General features: G+C 37.7%; 1 protein-coding gene across 4 annotated transcripts; it reads left to right on the top strand.

The window, feature by feature from the left end:
• Positions 1 to 516: 516 nt before the first annotated feature.
• On the top strand, positions 517 to 24,690 carry pdzd11 (PDZ domain containing 11). Of its 4 annotated transcripts, none has more exons than XM_047354058.1 (6): positions 517 to 632; positions 989 to 1,099; positions 14,136 to 14,276; positions 14,379 to 14,477; positions 22,547 to 22,607; positions 23,129 to 24,690. In XM_047354058.1, the coding sequence occupies exons 2-6, from the start codon at positions 1,004 to 1,006 to the stop codon at positions 23,161 to 23,163; spliced, it is 432 nt and encodes a 143-aa protein (XP_047210014.1). In that variant the 5' UTR covers positions 517 to 632; positions 989 to 1,003; the 3' UTR covers positions 23,164 to 24,690. The 4 variants fall into 4 exon arrangements, with proteins under 4 accessions (XP_047210014.1, XP_047210012.1, XP_047210016.1 ...); XM_047354056.1 differs by having other exon boundaries at positions 14,358 to 14,477; XM_047354060.1 differs by lacking the exons at positions 22,547 to 22,607; positions 23,129 to 24,690 and adding an exon at positions 17,279 to 17,335.

The raw sequence follows: 24,690 nt of genomic DNA, 5'->3' as shown, positions 1-24,690 counted from the left end.
CCATTTAACCTTCATCTACTGATGAAAGTACCAGTAACGGTGTTTGTGCTTCTTGCTAGTAATCACGGTGCATCGGTAGATAGGATTTCATGTAAGATACTGAGGCCTTATTCAGGAGTATTTAGACAATGTACTGGCAAAGAAAAAACACAAACAGTTGCTCTTTTTGAACTGGAGCAACGGCAAAAAATTTGGAGGGAAGTTACACAAGAAAAAGGTAAATGTTACATTGCTCCAATCCTGCAACACGCCTTACTTACTTGTTTCCTACGGACCTCTACATACCCTCCCCCCAAGACACCAAACCGTCCAACTTATAGTTGTGTATTTTCCCAAGAAGCTGAAACAGAATACTATATTGTCACCTTTAAGGAAGGATTTGACTGAACGACTGGTGTGATATTTCTTTGGAATGCATGTTTAATGACCTGCCGAAACAGGCAAAAACAAACATACGAGACTGTGTTGAAAAAGCAAAAACTGAATTACGAGTGTCAAAAAAACCGGTCTGATAAGGAGAAATTTGAAAACATTTGTAAAATGTGTGAAATCGATCTTCTTGGCAGCAGGTGGCGGTAAGGAGCTGGATGCTTCTAGTTGACAGGAGAAGAAGTTCAACAGCTTCCAGGCAGGTAGGAGAAACATATTGTTTTCCTCTTTAGATTTTGTATCTAAATATGCTTTTTCATTATTTTTTTTTATCATTTTGGTAACAGTAGTAAGATGCAGAATAGACATTCATGGCGCTTTAGCTTAAAACGAGTTTGTTGAGAAGTTGGTTTAGTTAGCCGAAGCGATGTGAGTTAGCATCTAGTTTGTAGCACCTGCTAATCGATACGAGTTTTCAGTTGATTTTTCTTGAATAAGATATTCTAAAATATGTACTACTGAACTCTACTTTGTAGAAGCTTAATATAATAAGGATCTGTCGTGAATGTTTAACATTTAAAATGAAATGAGCCGTAAATGACGCATACTGTTTCGATAGGAGTTTAAATGAACGATGATGGATCAGAAGATTCCTTATGATGACTACCAGCTCCCAGTGGTATTCCTGCCTTCCTATGAGAACCCACCGGCATGGATTCCTCCTCAGGATGTAAGCCCATACAAAAACCGTTCTGGTCGGCCTTTCTTCTTAAGCTATTTCAAGCGTTTGCGTTTGTTAATGTAAATGAAAATGGCTTACAGCTTATGAAAACACAAAATTCTGTTTCTCAGTAAATCACAATATAGCATATTACCAATAAAGCAAAGGACAAAGCGGAGGGTGTTATTACAAGAAAATATTTACAGACTAAAAACTAACAAATAGAAACTTATGAAAAAAGGGTAATCGTTATTTTGTCCTGTCTTCTCTGTTAAATAAAAACAACAAGACAATTTTGGTGTTCACTTTTTGTTAAAAAGTTTTAGTTTTTGGGACACAGTTTGTGTTTCAAGAAGTTCAAAAATCTTTGCTTTATTTGCTTTCTGTGCCATTTTACACCACTAATCGTTTTCATGTTATAAACCACAACTCCTGTAGTGGCCAACTTTTTTCAGTCCTACATACAATCTTTAAAACTTAGTCTGTGATCTGTGACATCTTTTGTGAAAATAATCATATAAAATAATATTTACAAATACTGCCGTCTTTAGATCTTTTACAGATTAAAAAAAACTATGTTCTGTTTAGGGTAGGATGAGGTTTTCACAATATAAGCACCTCGAGTAGAAATGGGAGAAAATTTAGTAGTAGTTCCCAAGTTGTTAATGTGCAGAGTATTAAACATTGCCCTTTTATTTTTTTACATAAGTATAACAAGCTGATAGTAGTTTGGCTTTGCTATAGTAGGTTGGTTAACAGAGATGTTCCCTGTAGCTTGCAAAGTGTAGTTTTTTTTTTAAAGATATTTTTTTGGCACTAGTGGCCTTTATTTTTGACAGTAGGCAGACAGGAAAGGGGGAGACATTCGGTAAATGTCGCCGGGTCCGGGACTCGAACCCCGGACAGCCGCCTCGATGACTGTAGCCTCCGTACATGGTCGCGCACAAATCAACAGTAGGACTGAAACAATTAATCGTGATTATTCGATTAATGAAATAATCATCAACTAATGTAGTAATTGAATGATCTTTAACGGTGGGAAAACAGACTAAAACATGCCATTTGCTGATAGAGCAACCCCTCTCCGAGCATTAATTAAGCCCAAACGTTACAATAAATATTTACATTTTGCATTTAAGATGGAAAACCTTCTTTGTCTGTAAATCTGCTCTATCCAGAACTACTCCAGTGGCATAGCTTTAGCTTCACCTGGTCCAAATTCTGCAAAAAATCTCATATTAAGCACCTTTTGCTATCTGATTATTAATTGATTAATTAAAAAATAGTCAACAGATTAGTAGAATCAGAATCAGCTTTATTGCCAAGTTCGTACATACAAACAAGGAATTTGACGCCGGTACACTTTGCTCTTTTGTTCTGTTTCTGCATTACAGAATATACAAATTTACAATGTACAATATACACATATATAATAAAAAGGTGCATTTGCAACATCTGTATGCTGTTGTTTTGTACTCTATTGAATGTTCATCAGAGAAACAGCCTGGGGGAAGAAACTGTCTCTGTGCCGGCTGGTTTTAGTAAACAGTGCTCTGTAGCAGCAGCCTGAAGGTAAAGCTCTGAACAGTTTATGTGCAGGGTGTGTGGGGTCTGCAGATATTTTAGCAGCTCTTTTCCTGACCCTAGACCTGTATAAGTCCTGGATGGAGGGAAGGTCAGCCCTGATTATTCTCTCTGCATTCCTGATTATTCGTTGCAGTCTGGACCTGTCCTGTTTTGTGGATGATCCAAACCACACTGAGATGGATGAAGATAGGACAGACTGAATGATGGCAGTGTAGAAGACGACCAGCAGCTCCTGTGGAAGGTTGAACTTCTTGAGTTGCCTCAGGAAGTACAGTCTCTGCTGGGCCTTCTTTCGAACAGTGTCTATGTGTGAAGACCATCTCAGGTCCTCAGAGATGGTGGTTCCTAAGAACCTGAAGTGGTCCACGGCCGATACAGTGTTGTTGAGGATGATGAGGGGGGTGTATGGGGGTGGTGTTCTCCGAAAGTCCACCACCACTTCCACAGTCTTGAGTGGGTTCAGTTCAAGGTAGTTCTGACCGCACCAGTGTACCAGCCGATCCACCTGCTGTCTGTATGCAGACTCATCACCGTCCTGGATCAGTCCAATGACAGTGGTGTCGTCTGCAAACTTAAGGAGTTTCACGGACGGGTCCAATGAGGTGCAGTCATTTGTGTACAGAGAGAAGAGGAGTGGGGATAGAACACACCCCTGGGGGGCACCAGTACTTATTGATCTGGATCAGGAGAAGATGATCCCCAGTCTCACCTGCTGCTGTCGGTCTGTCAGGAAGCTGTTGATCCACTGACAGGTGGAGGCTGGGACGTTGAGCTGTGTGAGCTTCTGGTGGAGGATGTCTGGTATGATGGTGTTGAAGGCCGAGCTGAAGTCTACAAACAGGATCCTGGCGTACGTCCCTGGGTGGTCGAGGTGTTGCAGGATGAAGTGTAGACCTAAGTTAACAGCATCATCTGCCGACCTGTTTGCTCGGTAACCAAACTGCAGGGGGTCCAGCAGGGGGCCTGTGATGTCTTTCAGGTGCTTCAGCACCAGCCGCTCAAAGGACTTCATGACCACAGACATCAGGCTACGGGCCTGTAGTCATTTAATCCTAGGATGGTGGGTTTCTTGGGAACCGGGATGATGGTGGATTGTTTGAGGCAGGAGGGGACCTCACATTTCTCCAGTGACTTGTTGAAGATCCTTGTGAAGATCGGAGCGAGTTGATGTGCGCAGGCTTTCAGGCATGATGGGGAGACGTTATCAAGTCCTCCAGCTTTCTTTGTTTTCATGCGCTGAAAGAGCCTGTTTACATCATCCTTGGAGATCTTTAGTGCAGGCGGAGGATCTGAAGGTAGGGGGTTGGTTGTTTTACGGGTCAAATTTGTTCCTGAATGGGATGTAGAGGGGATGATTTGAGGTGTGAATGGCTTCTTGTCATGTCTGCAGTAGAAGCCATTCAGACGGTTGGCCAGGAGACGATTCTGTTCAGGATGGGTGGGGGGGCTCTTGTAGGCAGTCAGGTTTCTCAGACCGGTCCATACAGCTGAAGTGTCACCAGTAGAAAGGCTGTTCTTCAACTTCTCACTGTAGCTTCTCTTAGCTGCTTTGATCTCTTTTGTTAGTTTGTTCCTGGTCTGCCTGTACCGCGCCCAATCTCCACTGCTGTGAGCTTCTTCCTTGTCCCTGCGCAGATTCCTGAGGTGTGGAGTAAACCATGGCTTGTTATTCCCAAAGGTGCAGAAGGTCTTGGTCTGCACATACATGTCCTCACAGAAACTGATGTATGATGTCACCACATCAGTTAGTTGGTTTAAGTCAGTGGCTGAAGTTTCAAAAACAGTCCAGTCTGTGCATTCAAAGCAGGCCTGTAGCGTCTGCTTTGATTCCTCAGTCCACTTCTTAACAGTGTGAACCTTGGGTTTGGAAGCTTGTTAGGTTTAAACACCAAACACTTTCACAATTCTGCACAAAGAAAGACACAGAGAAGTTAGTTCATTTTAACCTGCAGGTGAGAGTGTTTTCAGAGGCTGCTCAGTTACAAGCCTCCACACCACACTCTGAAGACAGCCTCTGCTCCCTCTGCATTTTATTGATAAGAGATAAGAGAAAAAACGCCCTGGTTACAAAATGCTCCAACCACTAAAGGGAGGGATGCACACTCATAAGATTGGATACAGCTGCACCGACAGAATGTTCTAGAACATCCTGTCTCTATCTTGCAGCTCTTGTACATATAAGATATAATCACTCTGAACAGCAAGCTTCACTTCTATTAAAGTTAAAACATATATAATCATTAATTAACCCTAACATTTTCCTCCTCTTTATAAATGTTTTAAACACTTGATACATCAATCATTAACCTTTTCTTCTCAGATTTTCAGTTAAGACATCATGGTGTGTTTTATCTGTACATGTCATTAAAAAAGTAGCAGGAGGTCTTTAAGTTTACTGTATACAACTAATTGTCGTCAGGGTCAAGATACAGATCAGGGAAATGCAGAGAAGTCTCTTCTTCTTCCTGGTCATCATCATCATCATCACTGGCTCCTTCTGTCTCCTCAGGTCTCAGGAGGGCATACATCTCTGACATTTCTGTTTTGACTGGCTGAATAGCAGAGGTTATTATGCGAGTGCACAAAGCTCTTATACACGGAATACAGCAACATCCACACAATGTGAGAATAGCTGCAAAGACTGCTATTGACATAAGGATAGACAACACTAATTGTTTATATTTACCAAACATTTCTCCAAACCCATCCCACATTGTGGTGTCAACTCCAGAATGATCTTTCATTTTGCTGTTAAGTGACCTAAGGCCCTCCAGGGCCTTGGTGAGGCTCCCATCAGCTGCGGTGTTATTTGGAATAAATGTACAACATTGATGCCCAAATATTGAACATACTCCACCTTTTTCAGCTAAGAGCATATCGACAGCAATTCTATTTTGGAAAGCCATTAAAGAGGTAGCTGACAATTGTTCATGGATGGCTGAGAATCCTTCTTCAGTTTTATTTCCTAGTCGTTGCACATTGTAATGGATGTAATTTATTCTGTCAACATTTTTATTTATTGTGCACCACCAGCATATGGTGGATTCAAAACCTGCTGCTACTTGATCTGCTAACTTATATTCATCAGGAACTCCTCTTGGTATTCCTATGCTATCTATATAAGTAGGGTCGTCTTTACTCCATCCTGATCTTTTTTCTCTATTTTTCCAGGTGTGTGGAAATATGCTGGCTACTGTTCCCAACAACTCTGCCACTGAGAGTGGAATGACAGACACGGGAAATATTAATGACACTGATGCACACAAACCAGTTGTGTTGTATGGCAACCTGTCATACAGTTTATCGTCTCCACACCACCACCAGATGTCGCTGCGTGCTTTAGGTTTAAAGCTGACACCTACTGCTATGATGGAGTGACATTGATCTTTATTGAGTCTGCTTATGTTTGATCCCACACCTGTTCGGTTTATACAGGAAAAATTTCCTGGAGCAACCTTATTTGAAAACATCGGTTTTTGTTTTTCAGCTGTAGTCAAGGGATAAATCTTATCCCACATAGTACAGTTTGTTGAGAGTCTTGTGCTGTTCATTACTTCTACTAAGCATTTTTCTGTCAACGTTGAGGGGACCACCTGTAACAGTGGTCTGGCTCCCATACATACTACACAATCTGTTTTTACTGCCTGGGCAGCCTGTTCTGCCATTAAGAGCCAGTTGTTATCTATTTTAGATATTCCTGTAGTTATTTTAAACCAGTCGTCTGTGGTCAGGTTCTCAGGATCAATTCTAACTCCTTTCTCTACTGTTTTTTGAGAGAGAGTCGTTGTATTCTTATGTTCACAAATAAACAGTTGGAAACTGGGATCCGTCCCTGATGAATAGGCCCTTAGTAGGAAAAGCCAACAATCTCCCTGTAAGTTGCTCCCAGGGGGTTTTAGGGAGGTTTTTGTAAGATTCACAGTTAGATATATAGCTGTGCTTGTTGCGTTAAGTTTGAATAGTTTTTTCTGGTGCTTTGCATATGCAGTAGTGCCCCACGTTGGGGTCCATTCATTATTTGCATCAGCTACTATTGTGGCCCATTGTGTTTGTTTTTGATCATTAGTCAAGTACCATTTGTAGTTTTTATAATCTTGGCCTTTTTCTGTTTTACGGCTAAGACTGGTAAGTGGAATGACAAGATTCGTGGTGGTGTTTGACTGCACACACACCATTAATCCGAATTGGTAAGCTCTTTTTGTTCCACACCTGTTATTGTCGTCAGATTCGTCAAGGTCAGATGACCGGGATCTTTTATGCAGTGTTCTATGATTTCTTTCCCATATTAGCAGGGCACCTACAATTATGATCGAGATGACGCCCCCTATTATCAATATCTTTTTGTGTGTTGGCGTGAACATCTTTCTGTAGATTGGCGCCCTTCCTAAAAACCTGTAACAGAGCTGTGGACAATCTTCACCGGTTTGAGACAGCTGCAAACTATGATTGCAGCTCCCTTTGTAGCCGGACTTTCTCTGAAGGTCAGATGAAGAGCTACAATGCTACAACAGATACCACAATGCTATGACCACAACACAAATTATGATGGTTAGAATAAACACTGCTATTAAGAAACTTATTTTAGTCCCCTTTTTGGTCTGAAGTTCCCTTGTGCATTGTGTTTAGCACAGATCAAACATGTTCTACAAAAATTTTTTGAATAAGAGTTAAATCCATATGTTGTGTATATTTTGTTCACTAATCCTACCATTCCTCCTCTCGAGACATGAGAAACTCCATGACTCGAAATTGCTGCCCATTTGTATAGGTTTTTTGGTAGGATAGGTTTATTTTCTGCACAGTGTCTGTTCCTGTGGTGTGTGCCGCACATTTGCATATTGCAAGCTTTTTTGGCAGTTGGACTGCTTGCAATAGCTCTGTTAATAGTGCTGCATGTGTTACAGGTTTTCCAGTGGAGGTAATCATACCCCTATTTTTCCAATGTTGTGCAAAAGTATGCGTTGTTGCATATGCATACTGGCTATCAGTGTATATTGTTGCACTTTTTCCTGTCATTAATTTGCATGCTTCAGTTAAGGCTACTAACTCAGCAGCTTGCGCTGAGTAGTGTGAAGGGAGTGCTTCTGCTTTCAGTACTTTATCAAGAGTTACTACAGCATATCCGGTTTTTGTTTTACCTTTCTCATCTTTTTTGGAAGACCCGTCTACAAATAATGTTTCTCCATCTGTCAGAGGGGTATCTTTTAAGTCTTTTCGGCTTTTTGCTATTTCTTCAGATAATGTTTGGTTTAGTTCTTATTAAAAATAAAAAATAAAAACTCACTCACTGATGAACACAAAAAATGAAGGGCATATTATATCTTATAATCTTAGTTTGTTTTACCCAGTTTTATAGATACAACATACAGTTTCAGTCAGCTTTGTATTTAGTTCAAGTAACTAAAGTTTGTTTCAATTAACTCAAGTTTTCTCTATTTCAGTCCAGTCCAGTAATTCTGTTAAGGTTAATTTAATCTTATGTTAAGTTTGAGTCTAATTCAATCATTTTGAACCTGACTGGAAAAAGTCTAAACATCTGTTAAAATCTTTTTGTTTTACCATAGAGAACTGACCTAATATTATTATGGTAATGTTGAGGACTCTAATTTTTACATAACATGAAACAGACATTTATTTCACAAAAACAGAAAGTCAAACACAGACATTTGGCCACATGAAAGTTTAAATAACCTGTTTGTAAAAGAATTAGGAAAAATTGAAGACAGATCTATGAACTTTCCTATAGTTATCAGTATTTTTAATACAGGTAGAACCTTTGCTATCTTTATATGATTTTTCGGAAAAGATTCTGGAAACCTTATTAAGATATAAATTTGGCAAAGATCATCAGAACATCAGACCTTTATTAGCGCTTTTAATGTCCCTCAAAGATGCATTACAATGAAATCAGTCATTCCCATTCACACACATTCACACACTACTTACTTATTTCTCTGTCAGAGTAATTTTTATTTGCAAAGATTTGAACATAATTTGACTTCTATTATTCTTAAAATGCACATTGTTTCCTCATAACCCCTTTTGTTTCCACAAGGTCTGTTTTGAACGCTTCAATTCTTTTTTTTTTTTATTCACCAAGAATCAATAAGGTGGTCTTAGTGGATCCACCTTAAAGGTGTTATCTGTTGGGTGTCATGTTATCATTGTCAGGTCAGTGAGGTTCATAAGTCAGTCAGAACCTTGGTCATTTGTTCTGTGCACATAATGTTTCATAGATCCAGCCTATGATTAATCAGCAAAACGTCCACCTATAGGAGAAAAAATGATTGTTAATGAATGAGCTGCATTTCCTAGGAACACTGTCTTCCTCCTGGATGAGCATCACCTGTTGAAAAACTTTCATCATTGTTTGTTTCACATATTCAATCACATCTTTATATTATATCAGTAGGTGAAGTTGTTAGTATCTCATGTAGACTGACATATACTGTTGCATTTGGAGAAGATCTCAGATTAAATAAACTTAGTTAGAGCTTCAATCCAGGTTCATTTTATGTCTGCAGACTTTAGCCAATTTCTTTTCTTTCTTTTTTTTTTTATACATAAAGAGCAAGATTCAAAACATTTTCAAAAGGCAGATTGTGGCAGAATGTAAACAAAACTGCTTATTTATTGACAAAATAACATTCAAGCACACAATCACCATATTAAAAGGCTCTACTTCTAGAGAATCACTAAACTTCTGGGGTCCGGTTTTGGCCCGCGGACCTTGAGTTTGACACATGCAGGGTAGAGTTACAATTTTTTCAGACCTTTCAGCAGAGACAGGCTTCTGCTGTTTGCAGAAGTTTTATCTTTGTTTTCAGGCAGCTGCATCTCTTTGTCAAGGTCGTTTCACAGAGCTGAAATTTAACTTCTCTCAAAGAGGAAAAATCAAGAATGCAAACAATCTGAGCCAAATATGGAATTATTTCCCTGTAAAATGAATCTTTTGCATTTTATCATGATATTGTTGGTAGTATAACACCATAGAATGATTTTTAAAGCACCTGTTTCTCACTAATGCTTGCCTACAAAATCTTTTACTCTCAGATTACTTCTTTAACAACTCTAGTCATTGTTCACTGGGTTGTCCAGTTGGACAGTTTCCATGTTGTCCACATTGTCTCTTGAATCTTTTAAATGCATAATCTCCAGTTTAAGATCCCCGTGTAGTTTTAAGACATCCTTTGTATCTAATTTGCCCAAAAACCCATGTTTTTTATTTTTTATTCCATCTATGACAGATCATACCTGCTCCTTTTACATAGTTCTCCATAAACTTTACCTCCCCTTCTAAGTCAATTAGTTTACTTTGTTTCTCTTTACTTTGCCCCTTTCCCATTTTGAACTAGATTTAGATCCAGTATGTTTTTTAATACCTGGTGTATTCTAAATACTGGATTTATGTATTTGAAAACAGGATGGTGATCAAGAAGTCAGTTGTGGTAAAATCCACTTCAACCCTGTTCAGGTGGGATTTTCTTGCCTACAAGCATCCACAAAGGCTCACCATTTACTATCTGTTTTCAGTTTATATGAAAAGTAAGGACCTAGTGGTCGTTACGATTCCATTCATTCTTCCACTCGTTTTTCAGTCACACTTTTTTACGCGTTTTACTCTTACTTTAATTACTTTCACAAAAACATAACAGAGGACTCCGCCGTCCTGTGTAGAGTTTAATTAGTCTATTTCAACTAAGGGAGTCTACCCTCCTGCGGAATTTAACTGTCTATTTTAGTTCAACAGAGGACTCCGCCGTCCTGTGTAGAGTTTAATTAGTCTATTTCAACTAAGGGAGTCTACCCTCCTGCGGAATTTAACTGTCTATTTTAGTTCACCTGATAGTGTCTAGAATTGTCAGGGTTTCTCTATACTGTACTATTTTAGGTCATTTGCATTTCATCACTCATTCCTTTTAAATGAAAGACCTACTCACTGGTTCTCTGTGTCCTCGGGAGTACCGTCAGCCGTCAGACCCCAGCCTGTCAGGGAGGGACCAGTCCCGGAAAGGGTATTAGTACTGTGGCCACAGATTTGTCTGGAATCTCACTCACCCACTGGGATCGTCAAGCGTCTTGGTCTCCGGCTCGAAGGACCATTTATGTTAGGTTTAAACACCAAACACTTTCACAATTCTGCACAAAGAAAGACACAGAGAAGTTAGTTCATTTTAACCTGCAGGTGAGAGTGTTTTCAGAGGCTGCTCAGTTACAAGCCTCCACACCACACTCTGAAGACAGCCTCTGCTCCCTCTGCATTTTATTGATAAGAGATAAGAGAAAAAACGCCCTGGTTACAAAATGCTCCAACCACTAAAGGGAGGGATGCACACTCATAAGATTGGATACAGCTGCACCGACAGAATGTTCTAGAACATCCTGTCTCTATCTTGCAGCTCTTGTACATATAAGATATAATCACTCTGAACAGCAAGCTTCACTTCTATTAAAGTTAAAACATATATAATCATTAATTAACCCTAACAAAGCTCTTAGTCTCTGTCTGTAGGTTGGGATGAGGTGGATTAGATAATGATCCAAAAAACCCAGAGCAGTCCAGGTAACAGCATGATATGAGTCCTTTAAAGCTGTGTATCAATGGTCCAGTGTGTTTTTGTCTCTGGTGGGACACTTAATATGCTGTCTGTATTTGGGGAGTTCATTAGAGAGGTTTGTTCTGTTAAAATCTCCCAGTATTATGATGAAAGAGTCCATGTATTTTTTCTCCACGTCTGTAATCAGCTCAGCAAGATGTTTTTCCGCGGCAGAAGTGCAGTCATGCGGTGGAAAATATGAGCCAATTATTATAAACGAGGAAAACTCTCTCGGTGAATAAAACAGTTTACAGATTATGGAAAATGACTCCAGATCCGGACTACATGTTTTCCCCAGCACTTTTATGTCTCTGCACCAACCTTCATTTATATAAAAGCAGATTTTGCCTCCTCGCCTCTTTCCTGATAGCTCCGCGCTGCGATCCGCTCTGAACAGCTGGAAGTCCGGCATCACCAGTGCACGGTCCGGGATGTTTTTACTCAGCCATGTCTCAGTAAAGCAGAGAACCGCTGATTCGCGGAGGTCCCTGTCTTTACCGGTGAGGAGAAGCAGCTCGTCCATCTTGTTGTTTAGAGAGCGGACATTTGCCAGGTGGATTGAAGGCAGTGGTGTGCAAAGTCCTCTTTTGCGGAGCTTTACCAGTGCACCAGCACGCTTTCCCCTTCGACACTTTGGGCACAGAATCCTGTATAGTGCTGCAGCTCCGCTTGCCAGGAGCTCAGTGAACTTCGGATCGATGAAAGATGGTGAAAAAATCCCAAGAGAGGACTCTGATGTTGAGAAGTTCCTCTCTACTGAATGAGACCACAGGATTGTGGCTCGAAAAACATAAAAACACACAAAATACAAAAACAAAGAGAGAGCGAAGCTTCGAGGCTGCCATCGTCGGCGCCATCTTGGTTTTTAATAGGTTAGCAAAGTTAGTTGTCGCCCTAATCAACAGTAAATAATCTGAAAGACAACCTTGTCCATCAACTGACAAATAAAAGGCGATTTTTAAATATGTGTAAAATTGGATAAAGTGAATCATGCATAGACTGAAGACAACCATAAGACTCATCCCCACCGAGTCAAACACACCTGTCAGTGAGTGGGAGGGAATGAGGTCAAAGGGAAAGTTTGTTGGTTTTCTACATGGATGACAACTTCCGCCAAGAAAGAAACGGACCCAGAATGTTCAGATACAGACGGGTCAAACGCAGGAGAGATGGTTTTTGACCAGATACCACCGATCTTGCCCACAGAGAAGTTCTCACATATTGCCTGACACATTAGAATCAATCAGAAAATGATTTGTTTTGCTGCTTTGACAGCTATTTGACAACCAGAGTAATGAAATCACTTTTTTATTGATGGATGTCAGTGATCCTTTATGATATCTCCTTTTACGTTCAGTATTTAGAAGTCAACTTACTTGAATCTTTTTCAGAAAATGCGACAGTATTACCGTATTACCGTTGCATCTAAAGGTGGTTAAAGTCATTAGTAAGGCTGCTTGTCTAACCTTTGGGTACAGAGAGTAACATCAACAGATAACGGCACTGATGGTAATCTTGTGTGTCCTGCTTAGACCTGTTTATATTAAGTTTTTAAAGCAGGGTTTCACTTGTAATACGGTGTGTTTAAACAAGGTGTCTGTTTTATTAAAGGTATTTTTTTTTATTAAACTTGCATCATTTTGTGTTTATTGTGCTTATTTAAAGATAATTGTGTGATTAGAAAATTAGACTAAACTTTTCCTATTTTAGGTCAGTTAGGAACCAAAAATATTTCTGTTTGCTAAATATCAGGATAATTGTATTTAAATTCAAAAGTTCTCATATATTTTCCTCAATGTTTGGTAGAACTGCGTTTTACCCCGTATGGCCTGGGTGTTGTTTGTCAGGCTTCTCTTGATAGTTTGCTGGGGTTTTGGTCCATTCCTCCTGACAGAACTGCTGTAACTGATTCGGGGTTGTAGGCCACCTTGCTCTAGCACCATTTCAGCTTCACCCACAAATTAGAGAGAAATCAAGGCTTTCTGATGGCCACCCTGAAACATGGTGGTGTGTCTAGGGTCATTGTCCATTTTGGAAAACCTATTTGTTCCCAAGCATACACCTCTTGGTTGATGTCTTGATGGGTTGCTTCATTATTTCCACCTGATGTTCCTTTCTCACTATGTCATCTGTTTTGTAAGGCGCACCAGTCCCTCCTGCAGCAGAACACCCTCACATCATGATGCTGCTGCCCATGTACTTCACAGTCAGGATGGTGTTCTTAGGTTTCCAATACTCACTCTTTTCCTCCTGATTTAAGAATAAGTATTACAGCCAAACACTTCAATTTTAATTGTATGAGACCACAGGACATGTCTCCAGAGTACCTTTCCATTTTGTCCTTTGGCTTTTTATGTTGCATTTGGTCCAGGACTTGTTTCCCTTTGCATTACCTTCTCTTACCAGTTTCAGCCAGCATCTTCACAGGGTCTTTTGCTTTTGATTCAGGGTTGGTATGTACATACACTCCAAAACGCATTCATCTCTGTAACACAGGTCCCGTCTCCTTCCTTAACAATGTGATGGCATGAACATTTCCATGCTGTTTATACCTGTGTATTCATCTTTGAACAGATGAATGTGGCACTTTCGGGCATCTGGAAATTGTTTTCAAGTTTGATCAAGACTTGTGGAGGTCCAAAATTATCTACCTGATATCTTTGCTGATATCTTTTGATTTTCCCATGGTGTCACATTCCTAATTTGTTTTAAGGCATAGAAATTAAAACTTGTGCTGTTGAAGAAAGTGAAGAAATTATTTTGGTAATCATAACTGACCTAAAAAGAAAAAGTTTGGTTTAATGTCACACATATTGTGTAAATATCTGGTTTTTACTGTATATTTCTTGGCTCTTTATCAGAGGGTTCATCACCCAGACTACAACAACGAGCTGAGCCAGTTCCTACCTCGCACCATTGTGTTGAAGAAACCTCCAGGAGCCCAGCTGGGTTTCAACATCCGTGGAGGCAAGGCATCACAATTAGGAATCTTTATATCCAAGGTGTGTGCAGGCGTATTTATTGTGTCCCCTAACCTTTTTTTTCCCCAAAAGACTCATATTGTGATAATAATTTAAATTTAGTCTCTTTTTATGTGTTGTCAGGTGGTCCCAGATTCAGATGCCCACACAGCAGGACTGCAGGAAGGAGATCAGGTTCTGTCTGTGAACGATGTTGATTTCCAGGACATAGAACACTCGAAAGTAAGTCACAGCAGAACTTGTGAAGTTTAAAATTAGACTCTGAACTCTGTTGTTGTAGTTTTTGTACATTTCCCCTCACGCTATTTGGTCTGAATTGTCTACCGCCTATCCTCTCAGTGCTTAGGTGTGATAAAGCTCCTTCGCACCTGTTTTTGTTATTATAATATAAAGGACAATACTGACATATTTCGTCTTAAAACCTAACATGTTTTTAATTAAAGGCCTTTTTTAATTTTCAGACCAAAAACCCATTTTTTTGCCTGTAAAAAGAGCCAGTTCTTCTGAGTGTTTTGTGTTGAGGTGTGTTGGACAGTCGAAAACACGTGAACCCCGAAAAACAATTGTAGTTATAAATATGACATGAAACAGAGGTCCATCTCTTGTAGCCATTCTTTAAAATGGTAAAGAGTAGGAAACTTGACATCCAACTTGTCTGTCTCCATAAATCATTAAATGGATGTAAAAAAAAATCAATAGCTAGACTTCTAAACTCGCCCATTTCTAAAGGTACAGCAATAATTAAACAGTTTAAAGCAACTGGAACTGTGACTACCAAATCTTTGAGAGGACCCAAGTTTACCTTGCCAGCACACCCAGGAAGAAGAATGGTGAGCAAGGTTAAAGTTCAAAACTCATTTTTCAAGATCAGTACTGAAGTCTGAGATTTGAGGATATATCATCAGTATTTATAAATGTTGGTGTAAAATAATCTATAACAAAACTTACTTGAAAATATATTATGTTGAAGTACAGGGGTTGGACAATGAAACTGAAACACCTGGTTTTAGACCACAATAATTTATTAGTATGGTGTAGGGCCTCCTTTTGCGGCCAATACAGCATCAATTCGTCTTGGGAATGACATATACAAGTCCTGCACAGTGGTCAGAGGGATTTTAAGCCATTCTTCTTGCAGGATAGTGGCCAGGTCACTACGTGATACTGGTGGAGGAAAACGTTTCCTGACTCGCTCCTCCAAAACACCCCAAAGTAGCTCAATAATATTTAGATCTGGTGACTGTGCAGGCCATGGGAGATGTTCAACTTCACTTTCATGTTCATCAAACCAATCTTTCACCAGTCTTGCTGTGTGTATTGGTGCATTGTCATCCTGATACACGGCACCGCCTTCAGGATACAATGTTTGAACCATTGGATGCACATGGTCCTGAAGAATGGTTCGGTAGTCCTTGGCACAAGTATTGGGCCAAGGGAATGCCATGATATGGCAGCCCAAACCATCACTGATCCACCCCCATGCTTCACGCTGGGCATGCAACAGTCTGGGTGGTACGCTTCTTTGGGGCTTCTCCACACTGTAACTCTCCTGGATGTGGGGAAAACAGTAAAGGTGGACTCATCAGAGAACAATACATGTTTCACATTGTCCACAGCCCAAGATTTGCGCTCCTTGCACCATTGAAACCGACGTTTGGCATTGGCATGAGTGACCAAAGGTTTGGTTATAGCAGCCCGCCGTGTATATTGACCCTGTGGAGCTCCCGACGGACAGTTCTGGTGGAAACAGGAGAGTTGAGGTGCACATTTAATTCTGCCGTGATTTGGACAGCCGTGGTTTTATGTTTTTTGGATAAATCCGGGTTAGCACCCGAACATCTCTTTCAGACAGCTTCCTCTTGCGTCCACAATTAATCCTGTTGGATGTGGTTCGTCCTTCTTGGTGGTATGCTGACATTACCCTGGATACCGTGGCTCTTCTTCTTCTTCTGTGTTATTTTTTGGCAGTTGGCAAATAACGTTATGATGTGCATTACCGCCACCGACTGGTATGGAGTGTGGTTCTTCATGGTTTTAAATCTTATTTACTATTACAACAATCAAATTCTATTTATTAATTTAGTGCTTTTGAAAAATCTAATTATAATTTGAATATGTTTGCTACCTAAACTTCTTTGCAAAGTATCTCTCAAAATAACATTTTCTTTAATACCTACAAATTCTCCCCTTAAAATTGTTCTTTCTTGTTCATATTTCTGACACTTCAATATTACATGTTCTATTGTTTCCTCCTCTCCACAATAATCACATTTTCCTGTATTATGTTTCTTTATCTTGAACAATGTAGAATTAAGTCCTGTATGTCCTATTCTTAATCTTGTAATTAATCTTTCCTCTTTTCTACTCCTTCTTCCAGTTCTTACTTCTCCTACTATCTTGTTGATTCTGTAAAACCATCTTCCTTTCTTTTCTTCATCCCACCTTTTTTGCCACTCTTTCCTGATTCTCTGTTTAATTATATTTCTTGTCTCTGACCTACTAATGTTTATTTTAAAGCTAATGTTGTTTTGTGTTGCCTTCTTTGCTATCCTGTCCGCCTTCTCATTCCCTCCAACTCCTACATGTGCTGGTACCCATAAAAACACTAATATTAATCCCATTCTTTGTATTCTAAATAAAGTAAGTTTTATTTCCAACAAAATGTCTGGTCTACCCTCTGAATGATTATGTTTTAAACTTAATAATGCTGAACTTGAGTCTGAACAAATGATTGTTTTTAATGGTTTTATATCCTCCACCCACTGCAATGCTAACAATATTGCTAATAATTCTCCTGAATATACTGATAATCCATCTGTAATTCTTTTTCCTACTTTTATTTTAAATTCTGGTATTACAAATGCTACTCCTATTTTTTCATTTGTTTTTGATGCGTCTGTGTAAATCTGGACATAATGATAGTAATTGTTTATATATTCTTGTATTATACTTGAATCTAATCTACATTTCTTATCCTTTTTCTTTTCCATCAATGCCATATCCACCACTGCTTCTGGTAACAGCCACGGTGGCACTACTGGCAAAGGCAACATTAAACTTATTTCTTTTTCATATATTTGAAATTCTTCTGCTATATTATTGATAATCCAACCAAAACTCTTAACTTGTTTTTTTCTTTTTCCCAGCATGGTTTTAAAATATCATGTGTGGGATGATCCGGATTATTGCTTTGTAAATTTATCCAGTAATTTAATGCTAACTGTTTCCTTCATAGATCTAATGGCATCTCTCCCATCTCTACTTGAAGTGCTGCTATTGGACTGGTTCTGATTGCTCCTGTACAAATTCTTAAAGCTTGATGTTGTATATTGTCTAATTTTATAAGATGAGTGTTTGCTGCTGATCCATAAATTATACTTCCATAATCAATATTTGATCTAATTAATCCTGTATAAATTCTTTTTAATGATGTTCGATCTGCTCCCCAATCAGCACCAGCCATACATCTCATAATATTTAATATTATTTTGCATTTATCTATGATTCTTTCTATATGTACTTTCTATATAATTATTTCATCAAACCATATACCTAAAAATTTTATATTTTTGACTTGTTCTAAAACTTGATTGTATAATTTTAGTTTTATATTTTCTCTTTTCCTTTTCTGTGTAAACACCATTAGTTTTGTTTTTTCCACTGAGAATTTAAATCCCCATTGATTTGCCCATTGTTCTATTCTAATAATCTCATCCTGTATTTTCTTTTCAATAAGTTTGATATTACGACCTCTTTTCCATATAACTCCATCATCTGCAAATAGTGAGCAACCGACTTCCTTACCAATATTTTTAAATACATCATTTATCATTATAGAAAACAATAACGGACTTATAATACTTCCTTGAGGAGTACCATTATCTATTATATATTTACCTGACAATTCTTGACCAAGTCTTACTTGTATTGTTCTATTTGATAAAAAATCTTTAATCCAGTTAAACATTTTTCCAGTAATACCCATTTTATTTAATTTAATTAATAATTCTTCAACCCACATCATGTCATAAGCTTTTTCTATATCATAAAATACAGCTACTACATTTTCTTTGTTTATTTGTGCTCTCCTAATTTCATATTCTAAACATAATGCAGAGTCATTTGTGCTTCTCCCTTTTCTAAACCCATTTTGATTTCTAGATATATATCCATTAATATTTAAATAATATGTCAATCTATTATTAATCATTCTTTCCATTATTTTACAAATATTTGATGTTAATGCGATTGGTCTATAATTTTCTGGTTTTGTATTATCTTTTCCTGGTTTAGCTATTGGAATAATTATTGCTTCCTTCCAGCTCTGTGGCAGCTCTCCCTCCTCCCAGACTTTATTGTATAATTCTAATATTTTGTCTTTTGCTTTGTCATTAAGATGTTCTATCATCGTATAGTAAATTTGATCTTTTCCAGGTGATGTATTTTTTGTTTTCCTGGTTACAAAGTTCAGTTCTCCTTGTGTAAATGGTTCATTTATTAATTTATTTGTATCTACATTATTTTGCATTAATTCTTTATATTTCATCTTTGTGATTTCCCTACCTTTCTTTCCCTCTTCACTAATATTATTTGAACTATGAATTTTACTAAATGTTTTAGCTAATATTTTTGCTTTTTCTTTATCTTCCGTTATAGTTGTATTATCTATTTTTAATATAGGATATCCATATTATTTTCTAATACCCTTCATTCTTTTAATCGTTTTCCAAATTTGATCAATTTTTGTTTCTCTCCCTACGGTATTACAAAAGTTTCTCCAATATTCTCTTTTTGTATGTTTAATGATCTTTCTTACCTTTGCCTGCTTTCTTTTGTACTCAATTAGATTCGGATAAATTGGGTTACTTTTTAACATTTTAAATGCTTTATTTCTTAATTTTATTACTTCACTACAATCTTTTGTCCACCATGGCACAATTATTTTATTGTTCTTTCTTCCTCCTTTTTTCATTGATTCTTCTGCAGCCTGTAAAATTTTTTTACAGATATTTATATTTAAACTATTTATATCAATTGACTCATCTATTTCTTCCAATTTCTTTTGACTTAAATATTTAAATTTTTCCCAATCAGCCTTATTAAAGTTCCATCTTTTATATAATCCTGTATTCTTGTTATTTATTAATATTCCTGTTATGATTTTAATGGGGTAATGATCACTGCCTACTGTTGTATCTTTGTCAATGTCCCACTCACAGTTATTGGCTAAACAATTTGATACTATTGTTATAATCAATCACAGACTCTGTACCTGTTTTTACATTAATTCTTGTTCCTTTTCCATCATTTATATATACCAAATTTTTTATTTCCATTATTTCTTCAATAACTTGTCCATTTTTATCATTACATTTTCCCCATAATGTGCTGTTAGCATTAAAATCTCCACACCAGATTACTTTTCCTTCTAAGTATCCCATTAATTCATCCATCAATTCAAATGATAATATTTTACATGGATTATAAAAATTTATTATCTTACATTTTTCTTTTTTATTGTAAATTTCAACTACTATGTATTCTAAATTTTTACCTTTTCCTAATATCTGATATTGTATCCCTTCTTTTATAAATATTCCACATCCTCCTCCACTTCCTTCTTGTCTATCTCTTCTGATACTATTGTACCCTTTAAACACAAAATCTAGTTTTGGCTTTAACCATGTCTCCTGTATACATATAATTTCTGGTTTTTCTTCAATTCCATCTATATACCCTTTAAATTCCTGTCCATTAGCGATTAAGCTTCTTTCATTCCACTGTAATATTATCATATATTTCTATCAGCTGGGATTCCTCCTTGCCTCCCATCTGTTTCCAACTTTTTATTAATGTTTTCCCAAGATCCTTCTTTAAACCCTAAGAACTTTTCTGCTCCTCTGACTATTATTTTAATCTTTTCTGTTTTGTGTTTAGCCTGTTCAGTGCAGTTAATGACATAAGTTATGAATAATATCAGTTTTTCCACAGACATTGTAACATTTTCCTCTGATTCTACTTTTCTTTGTTGATAATCTTGAATCCTAATTTGACCTTCATCCCTTGATCTTTCTTTCTGTACATTTTTGACTGCTTCGGCATAGCTTATGTTTTTAGTCATTTTAATTTGTTGGATTTCTTTTGCTTTCTTCCTTACCTCACATCCCCTGAATGTAACTCTATGTTGCCCTCCACAATTGCAACATTTTTCCTGCACTTCTTCCCCACAATCTTCAATTCGATGGTCTTCTCCACACTTTGGACATCTTTGTTTTCCTTTACAGACAGCTGCTATATGACCATATCTCTGACATTTAAAACATCTTAGTGGTGGAGGAATGAAAGGCCTCACAGGAAAACTCAGATATCCTATTTTAACATTTTGTGGCAACACCTTTTCTTCAAAGTCTATTAAAATTGACAGGCTTCCTACTCTTTCTCCATTTACATTTTTTGTCAGTCTTTTGAGATTTTTTATCTTCGCACCAACAATGCTTTTTTTTAACTTGTCTATATCTTCCTCCAGAGGAATGCCATAAATTACCCCCGAATGATTTTATCTTCTCCTATAATCTTCCTCTCTGTCACCGTTTTCTTGCAAATGTTTTCAACTTGTAAAGCCTTTCTTCTTTGTTCTTCGGTTTTACACAACACCAGTATATTTCCATCTCTCAAGACCTTCACCATTTCAACATCTCCTATCTTTTTTTTAATTTCTCTAGATAGTGAAATAGGACTCAGGTTCTCTTTTTCTTCTTCATTTTTTATCTTTAATATTATTTTACATTCTTCCCTTCCGATTTTCCTCCTAACTACTCTCTCTTCTTCAGAACTGTTTTCTTCCAGCTCTCTTTTACTCCTTTGGCTGTCTAACAATTTCCCTTCTTCTGCTTTACCTCTTCCTCTCCCTCTACTTACTGGCGTCCATTCATCAAAGTCCATATTGTCCTCCTGTGTATCCATTCTGAACCAGTCACATACCAGTTTATGTCTTTTACTGCCACTTCCAAAAGTAAATAATTTCTACCACTGTGGGGTTCTAAGTAGACCAGCGTTTTCAAACCGAAGTTTCGCGCTCCACTCGTGCACCGCGTCGACCTCCCCTTCTCCACTCGACTCTCCAAAGCTCTCTACCGTGGCTCTTGATACATCACAAAGACTTGATGTCTTGGTCACAGATGCGCCAGCAAGACGTGCCCCAACAATTTGTCCTCTTTTGAACTCTGGTATGTCACCCATAATGTTGTGTGCATTTCAATATTTTGAGCAAAACTGTGCTCTTACCCTGCTAATTGAACCTTCACACTCTGCTCTTACTGGTGCAATGTGCAATCAATGAAGACTGGCTACCAGGCTGGTCCAATTTAGCCATGAAACCTCCCACACTAAAATGACAGGTGTTTCAGTTTCATTGTCCAACCCTTGTAGAAGACTGCGTTCGCATGTAGAACACAATCAGTTCCTGGTGGAAATTCATGCAGCTCCTACAGTGCTGTTATCGGTCTCTTGGCAGCCTCCCTAATCAGTTTCAGTCTCATATTTTCATCAAGCTTTGAGAAACTATGCCCATGTTTACCCAGGTCTTCTCCAGTTTTTGGATATAATGATGTGAACTGTTTTCTTCTCTTCTCCTGACTGATACATTGAACAATCAGAACATTTTTATCATTTGTATTTTACATGTGCATTTTTGAGACTTCTGCCTCTTTAACAAAGTTGCCACTGTCTTCAGAAAGCTGCTGTATTGAATCCTATACTTGTCTTCTACCCACTGGGGCAACAACTAAGACTCCTAGGTGCTTAAGTAGAAGGCAAATGGACTTCTTCTCTTGTTTCTTAAAGATGTTTAACCTTTCATCCAAAATACTTCTTTACTTCTGAACATAGCAGAAACAGGCTTATGAGTTGTAGTCAGAACAATCACACTAATACGGTCATTAAGGTCACTAATGGGGCAATTAGGACACGTGAGTCCTGAATTTATATTCAGCTAAGTGTGTGGTTCACTCACACAGTGGGTCATGTGACCAAAGCAACCCACATAGCATTGTTGGGGACATGTTTGGATCATCAAGCAACAACTGACCCAACATAAAGTTAACAGAGGGGGTTCTCATATGTTCTAACTGTCCCATTAATGACCTTAACGGTCCTATCAGTTTCATTGTCCGACCCCTCTATGTACCTTTTGGTTATACTCTAAAGGTTTCAGGAACAAGTAACGCACATGGAGACAGTGAAATGAATCTTTTGAGTTACCAGTGGCTGATAATATTCGTCACCCTCTCTAGGCTGTAGAGATTCTGAAGACCGCTCGGGAAATTGTGATGAGGGTTCGCTTCTTTCCTTACAGTAAGTGTTTGTTTCTTAAATCTGACCAAGAGCAGAATTGCAAATTTGTTGTTGTTTGGTTTAATTCAGTGAATCTTTTTGGAGAGCAGAAGAAGAAAAAGGAATTCACAATATTAGATAAAATGTGTTTAAAACCTTGCTGTAAGACTGATCTATACTATGATAGCTTGATTAATGTTTTTTGTGTAATGCAACATCAGTTAACTTGTTGTACATTGTTTGTCTTCCATCCTTTTTTTTATTTTTTTTTTTACCTGTGTACACTTTATCTACATTTTAGATGTTTGAGTATTGAAAAGATAAGCATATCCCTTAAGAATGGGAAGATTACCAGCAGATACCAGCTTGTTGTAACACCAACACTACTAAGATCGAAATCTTACGGATCTCAGACTTTTTCAAGGAAAAAAAAAAACATTAAAACTTTCCTGCATTATCTTGTATGATCTTCTATACTGGTAGACGATCATACAATGATTGTGCTTTCAGTTTAATGATGGTGTTCTTTCTTCTTCCACTAGACTACCAAAGGCAAAAGGAGAGAACTGTCCATTAGGTGGCAGCAGCGTACCAAAGGAAACACTTAATTGGACGTCATTATTCTGCTCTTATGGACTCTTGTTAAGTACTCTCACAGCTTCAAGATGACAGATCCTCTGCCTCACTCAAACCTCTCCAAGTTAGGAAGATTTTTTATTCTCTGTTGTAGTGGTTAAAGATGGTCAAATATTGTCTGATGTGCTACAATATTTGATGGTTTCTAACATATCAGCCTCCAATCACAAGAAGTTTTGTAGTTTTCACTTGGAAATGTGGAATTTTAATCCCAATCATGGATGTTTTATGTAACTTCGTACTGAAAACATTTCTCTTTCAGGTGTAGTATTTAAAGATTGTACATGTTAAATAGCAGCCTCCCCCCTGTTTTTAAAGTCTTACATGGTACAGATTAGCGTACCTGCTGTTTACATTAGACACTAATACAAAGACAGTAAAACACTGACATGTTGGGAACAAAAATGTTTTATGGAAACATAAACTGTAAGAGCAAATGGTGCAAGACTTCAGATACATTTTTAATATTTCTGGTCTATGTTATGGAACATACTTTGTGAGTATTTAAGTATTTATCAAATATTGTATGAAATTATAAAAACGTAAATATATGCCTTCAAATACTACTTTTAACATGATTTGACTTTTTGTGTTACGTTTTTCATGCAGGACTTGTTAACAAATTTAAAATTGTATATTTTAGGTGCCAAAAAGTAACAATAAAAAGTTCTTACCCTTCAAACTTCACTATTATAGAATTTTTGGGACGACATGCAGTACAATTTCTCTTCCAAACAATGGGTTTGCGACAACTTCTACAGAGTTAAATTTTGGTCCCATCTGATCAAACTACTCTATTTTATTTGCTTGTCCAAATATTCAGCAGTAAACTTTAACCATACTTCAACATGCCTTTTCTTCAGGAGTGGAGTCTTGTGCGGTGAGAGTTCAGAAGCCATAGAAGTTAAGTGAAATTTAGAGATTTAGAAGTACATCTGTAACCACTACTATTGTATGTTTTGCAACAATAAGATTACAAAGGCCTATTGAGAGAGCTCTTAGCTGTTACCCATCATGACACGCATAATGTGCATTACTGTTTAATGAGAAACCTTGTTTTAGGCCATCAGCTAGGACCAAGCCTTCTGATTATTTGCATTGATAACTGCTTTAAATATGGCAGGTTTGCAGTGTCTCTTCTGTATGTATTCAATACTTCACTGTGTTATACATCATTATTACACATAATTTGTAGAGTCATTTGTTTCTAATTCTTTATGTAGATTAATTGGGTTGTTGCTGATATCTGTTGTGAATTTCATGCCAATAGCATCACCAATAGGAATATATTTACAGAGAAAAACATTAATGTGTTTGACACTAGTTTTCCACGCTGTTCATAGAAACATTGAGAGAAAAAACATACATATATGTATGCAAGGCAGAGGTTTGTCAAGCATTTGTGAAAATGTGCATGCCTGCACTTGTACAAACTGTTTTATTAAAAGATTTTGTAATTTTAAGTTTA

The sequence above is a fragment of the Girardinichthys multiradiatus genome, chromosome 23, assembly GCF_021462225.1.
Source record: "Girardinichthys multiradiatus isolate DD_20200921_A chromosome 23, DD_fGirMul_XY1, whole genome shotgun sequence".
NCBI classification, from domain to species: domain Eukaryota; kingdom Metazoa; phylum Chordata; class Actinopteri; order Cyprinodontiformes; family Goodeidae; genus Girardinichthys; species Girardinichthys multiradiatus.
The sequence above is the reverse complement of the archived record's forward strand: the minus strand, read 5'-3'. Positions and strand labels throughout refer to the sequence as shown.

Excerpts from the sequence above, each read along its gene's own strand:
- pdzd11 (XM_047354056.1), top strand. The coding sequence starts at position 1,004 with ATGATGGATCAGAAGATTCCTTATGATGACTACCAGCTCCCAGTGGTA. Across the intron at positions 1,100-14,135 it reads CATGGATTCCTCCTCAGGAT|AGGGTTCATCACCCAGACTA; the intron begins GTAAGCCCATAC and ends GCTCTTTATCAG. Across the intron at positions 14,277-14,357 it reads TAGGAATCTTTATATCCAAG|TCTCTTTTTATGTGTTGTCA; the intron begins GTGTGTGCAGGC and ends ATTTAAATTTAG.